General features: G+C 36.0%; 1 protein-coding gene across 2 annotated transcripts in view; it reads left to right on the top strand.

The window, feature by feature from the left end:
• The first annotated feature begins 5,272 nt into the window (after positions 1 to 5,272).
• Positions 5,273 to 6,208, top strand: part of LOC129566577 (sodium/potassium-transporting ATPase subunit beta-2-like) — an 8,139-nt gene continuing 7,203 nt past the window's right edge. Inside the window, exons 1-2 of one of the 2 annotated variants that reach the window (XM_055442672.1) lie at positions 5,273 to 5,352; positions 5,551 to 5,707. In XM_055442672.1, coding sequence (XP_055298647.1) covers positions 5,566 to 5,707 — 142 coding nt within the window. In that variant the 5' untranslated portion in view covers positions 5,273 to 5,352; positions 5,551 to 5,565. Of the gene's footprint in view, positions 5,708 to 6,208 lie in introns of both variants that reach the window. The other variant, XM_055442663.1, reaches the window with a different exon arrangement.

Here is a 6,208-nt window from a genome sequence, read left to right as displayed (position 1 = left end):
AAAATAATTCCGAACGATTTTGGTGGAATGACTTAGAATTCCAGCCCAGATGTACGTTTTACGTTCTACAGGCGTTCAAATGTTGCCCGTCTCGAGGCGGTTGTATGCATTAGAGGGTTAATTAACAACTAATGCCGGCATCCTAAAACCATTTACCTTATTTCGTGACAATGGACGGCCGATATTTCATCATTCGAATGACGGCAAAATTCGAAGATAAAAATCTTGAAGGTCACACACTTGCAAAAACTTTTCGCAGTGACACTTCATATCCTTCAAGTCAATGATGTGATTGTGCGTGCCAGTGGAAAAACGGCAGAGGAAAAAACCAAATCCAACATGGCCGAAATTTTTTATTATGTCTTCTTTTAGTATCAATAAAAATATTTGTGCAAAGAGCGCACGTTTGCCGACCAATTCAACACTCGCCCCGTTCTCGCCCTCTTCAACACTAGACGAAATAAACAAAACTAAAACAATAGATACCATAAAAAAAACAAGGACAATGAAGAATAAAATGCTCCATTTGGGTGGTAAACTCAACATAAACTAGGTCAAACACTATGGCTTCTTTTTTTGGCAATCGATCTTCAGCTGCATTATATTGGCTTTTGCATTGCTATCATTTTACCACGTACATTATGATGGTCCCTTCCTTTTGCCTCTTCCTGCAGATGTGGTTTCTAATTAAGATAGAGAGCTACCATCCAAAGAACAGGCAGTGTACCACGTGACGGAATCGAGACTTCTTAATTAATGCATGTCGAACAAATGGATGTTTAATTTCACATTTAAAAAAACACGCACAAGAATGAGATAAATTAGCATTTCACAAGATTGCAATTATTCAGCACTTCGTTTGGTTCTTTTCAGTGGGAATTTCGAATGATTTGCGGTAAAAAGGATAGAATTCCATTTACATGAGGATTGTTGGAAAATGTCGTGAAACCCTGGCAAAAATGAAAATTGTGCAACGAATATGAATAGAAATTAATCTGTTGTGCAAATTGGTAAAATTCTTGTTAAAACCTGAAAATCTCATTCTCTTCCAAATTTGTTTTTTACAGTTTTATCGTGTTGCCATGTAACCGCGAGCAATTTGCCAGCTAAACATGAGCTAATTGCTAAAAATATGGAATGAATCCTACACATGTATTCGAAAATCCGACAAATTAATGAATTTTCCGAGTTTTTAAACATTTTATATCCATCGAACCAAATTGCTGCAATTACATGAATTCAACACCTACGTGTCGGTATGCGTTTGAGATATGAAAGGCGATTTGATATTTTATGGAAAATATTGAGTTTCTTCCGTAACCAAAATTTATTTGATATGATGCCGACAGTCGATTCAACTGTTTTCAAGCTGGAATATGTGGTGCGTTTCGGTGATGATGAAGAAGGGGATGTGTGAGTTTGTACAACGTCAATATTGGCTAAATTAAAAGTGATGTGTGTGTGTGAAGGCGCGTCTCAAAAAGCCTAAACTCTAAAGACGTGACATTGAGTTGTTAGTTCACGCGAGACTTCGCATATTTTACATGTTATCGATTTTTACATTAGTGCTAGTTTCATGATTAAAAGTGTCACTTTTCATTTATCGAATCACTGCCACAAGTGAGACTAGAAACTGATTGGCAAGTAAAAAAAAAACTTTCACCACAACGGCTCCCATGAGAAATTATGTGAACTCTGGTTTCAATTTTGCTTTCATTATTTGACTGTGCGCAAATTTAAATTCGCAAATTGTTGACAATCGCGTCTAGACGCAAATTACTGTCGGCATTTTATGATTATGGCTTTTGGTTTTTCATACAAAATTCATGGGCCAAAATGAAAATTCCACATAATGATTGCATTTGAATTTATCGTTGACCGATATGATGTTGGCACGAATAAAATCACACATTTTGCAATCAATATTTTGCAGTTAGTGGATTGCATTTCATTTCAGCAGTAAATCATGCCATTCAAATGCAATTATCGAATTTCAAGCGGTTATTTACATCATGCGTATTTGGTTTGCAATTTAATATTTGAAAATTATTTATGTGTAAATCTGCCAATAAATTATTACATTTTGCAACCTTTTTTTCTACGAAACCGTATTTTAAATTTTAAAAATATTACACATCACTGCATCTGATTTCGATCATGATCGAATCCTATCGAATGATTCTGTCGCCTAGTTTCTTTTTCCACGACCTATGTTAATCACATGTAAATAAATCAAGATAAATTTCAATTCTATATTTAGAAATCAGCACATCATCCATTTGAAGGTTACTTTGTTTTCTCCAAGGATTTATTGGTGGCATGTTTTGAGGGAAAAGGAAACATTGCATACGCCAACTTGAAAATGAGTAAATAATGAGATTCATGTATTATCTTGGATTTGCTCATTCTTACGTACAACATGAATTTTCTACGCATTCATTCATTCATTATTCACAGAACACGACGCTGGCACGAACACATTTTTATAGTATGTCTGTATGCAGAGATTGACGTCTCCGGTTTTCATTCAATCGAACCAAACTGATTATGCATATATTTGAACGGATTCAACAGATACGTTTTTTTTAGCAGAAAGCGTAGCTATCGCATTTCGTCACATGGGACCATGCTAAGTGAGCATCAAAATTGGCTTCTCAAACGGAAAATGTTGTAGTCACCACCGAATATTACTTATTCGTAATTACTAAAACGAAGATGCATAATTGTGGCGCTGCAATTTTGATTCATCTGAAATAACAAGTTTTGATCAAGCTTGTATGCTCTGATTTTTAACTAGAATAATCGATGATGGGAAATTGGAACAAAATTCTGACAATATTTACCCATTTGAAGTGCATGATGAAGTAATAACTAACTACTTGTCAAACTAATTAAAAGTTTTGTTGAAATTTGAATGTTTCGATAATGAAATTATGGTCGATATGCATATGACTCCATGATGTTGATGAATAATGGTTGCATGATTCAAAAGGCTGATTGAAGAGAATATCAAGTTTATTCGGAGGATCGCATTAAAAATGTTTCCACATATGAAATGGAACAGCTTTTTCGGTGCTTTATGCGCTCTGCGTTGGCGCCATCTCTGTTCAAATAGATATTTATCCTACCCGAAAGTTTTGAGGTGAGTTCTAATTTTCTATTTTCAAAGGCGTAGTGAATGCGAATGCCAATGCTAATGCATTCACGTAACAATATAGAAATTAAACCGACTTTGCATGTTCACGTTGTGAAACCACAATAAAATTATCATATAAAGGATTATGTAATCGAACAAGGTAAGAATCCAAATAGAATATTTTAACAATTAAAATCGAACGGATAAAATGGTTCAATCAAAAACAAACAAAATGATAACATCATCGTGAATAAAAAAATAATATTTTTGCTTGAAACGAGCCTTTTAATGGTTTTTGGCAAATGACCTCTTCCAACCAAGTGCACCGATATTTAATGCTCAAATCAATTCCATCAAACCACTGTTCACACGGAAGTTATTCAAAATTGCCACTTGTTGGTTACATAAAAGCAAGGACACTGAACTGATTGCAACAAACACGATAGATTCATTGTTGAAAAATCGTGTCAATTGCAATTGTTGTGATTGAAAGAAAAAAAAAGCAGACAAAACATCGAAACATCGATATCAACTGCCGAACAAAATGTGTAAACCAAATGGTTTGCGAACAATGGAAAAGCGATAGAAATCGATTAAGTCATTCACATTTGAGTGTGTAGTTGGCGAAAATTTATTCGCCATAAAGTCCAATATAAATGGATCTAATGGATAATTTCCGTGCATTAAAATGGCAATTTTTCTTTCTTGTTTGTTTGCTTTTTTCATCTTCCACTGCAAGAGTGTGAGCGTATCTTTGTCTGTATCTAGGCACACAACACAATTGTGTTTTGATTCGCAGAAAAAAAACAGTTGCAATTCAAATGTACACAATGATCTGCACTGCAATCACTTTATTTTTTGAATCACATTTGCATGTTTTCGAGCCGGCGATACAATTCCTTCCAGTACATATAGTGAACATAATAATAGAGGCACTTGGTCACCGCATGTGCGATTCAATTTTTTAAGCGGAGCGCGATTGTGATGCAATTACAGTAATCCAATTAGTGAAGGCCACTGTTGAATGACATGTTGCACCGTCTCTATCTTTCTCTCTCTATGTATATGCATGTGTGCGTATTCTATTCTGTATGGCACGAGCGTCATCAAAACCTGTGGCACAAGACAATATCGAGTTCGGTCATCTTATTGAAAATGCGCTACAGATCAAATCTTGAACTGTGCCAAACCAATCCTTTACAGCCACATCCACAGCTAACCACGTCGCAGCAACGTCTTGAATGCTACCGGATCTCCAACGTGAATAATGAAGACGAAAAAAAATAGAATTGGGATTATTGTGATTAACGATCGAGCCATTAATGTCGTCAGTGTCATCATTTCACATAGCATAAGTGAAGTTACATTGCTCACTTCCTCTCAATGCTTCCACTCAGCGACATGCCGATCGTCACACACAAGTCACTTTGTAAGAAATGTATATACTGCCGAATATGTTACCGAAAGAGAGAGAGAGTGAGAGAGAGAGAGAAGCAAAAGAAATCCGCGTATTGAAATGATAAATATCAGCGCCGAAACTCACTAAATCCAGATAAACGATGCGATCTGGTGTGTAGGAAAAACATTCCCCATGTGTGTTGGTCTTGAATTTCGTGAGTGCATTTCATGCACAAAAGTACGAAAATCTGGATTCAACATGGACTTTTCTTGGAATTTGCACGATCACATTGAAAGAAGAAAAAAATATGAATCGAAGCCAATCCAACCGATTTGAATGAGTATGCATGCACAAAAACATATCAACGTTTTGCCTCTGCTGAACCATTCGTTCCTTTTGATTGATGCCAAACGGCAACTCTATAATCGCTTTTATCATTGAGTGGAATTAAATTCGATTGAAGAAATCTTCATTGCACGCGGTTTAAATTAGGCTCGATTGATTGTATGTGAAGTTCACGTGCTGTTCGTGGCAAAAATCTGTCATTGTATTCGGGTCCATTTGATCACTCTCTCTCTCTATCATACATTTGAATCCTATCTGAAATGCGGCACAGAGGAAAAAAGCAATGGAGGCATTAATGGAAACGAATGACGAAAGCAGACCACGCACACACCATCACCAGATAGCATAACGGAATATCACCGAATGTAGTAACAATTACCGCTCATTTTATCAGACCAATTCGTGATCTTGCATTGTGCGAACGTTTCGCGTTTTCGTTCCACAGCCGCTATTTTGGGGCTGAAATACAAAGGTGTGTTTGTGCGTGCATTGTCGTTTTTTTTTGTCGATCTGGTTTTGTTTTTTGGCAAAATAACATTTTGTGTGTGATTTTTTCTCTTCTTCTTCATCTAACTGATACTCCGATTTGGAAATTATTCATTTGTGGTGCATTGATGCCGAATTCGTTTGATTGAAAAAAGAAAAGAAAAAGAAACGATAATTTTCACAGAGAAAAAGGATCAAGATGGTGAATCTAGGTGACGAAACGATCGATGCTTTCGAACATTTTAACACAGCTCATTTCATACCACCGAAGCAGTCATTTCGGGAGTTTTTGTACAACCCCAAAACGAAAACAGTCCTAGGTCGCAACGGCAATAGTTGGAGTAAGTAGAACACAATTCAAAATGGGTAAAGTGAACTTTGATTTTAAGACTTTTTTCTTGGATCTCATACATCATTTTTGGCATATTCATTTTTCAATACACCTATTCATTTCAATTGATACGTACGTAATACATATCCACATTCAAACTAGGTCATCTCTAATTCGATACGGTAACCAAAACCAAAAAAAATTCTAATCTCCATCGGATAGAAACACCATTCTAAATGTGATATATTTGGTTGTATGGTTCATTCATTTTTGAAACATGGCCACATTCAAGTTGGGAAATCATTGAGCTGATCCGCTAATTAATTGTTTAAACGTGGACGGCAAAAGAGCATTAAATTTAAATGTTTGTGATTGTCGAAGCCTGCGCTCATTTAAATGATAATGAATGGTATTATAATAATCACGGAACTTTTTTCTTCGTACTTTGAGCACCGTTTCTCTCTCTCTCTCTCTCTCTCTCTCTCTCTCTCTCTCTCTCTCTCTCTCTCTC

This window comes from Sitodiplosis mosellana, unplaced genomic scaffold (genome assembly GCF_009176505.1).
Source record: "Sitodiplosis mosellana isolate CC-2019 unplaced genomic scaffold, AAFC_SMos_1.0 Smas_scaffold_1, whole genome shotgun sequence".
Classification (NCBI taxonomy): domain Eukaryota; kingdom Metazoa; phylum Arthropoda; class Insecta; order Diptera; family Cecidomyiidae; genus Sitodiplosis; species Sitodiplosis mosellana.
This window is presented reverse-complemented; position numbering and strand designations above follow the sequence as displayed.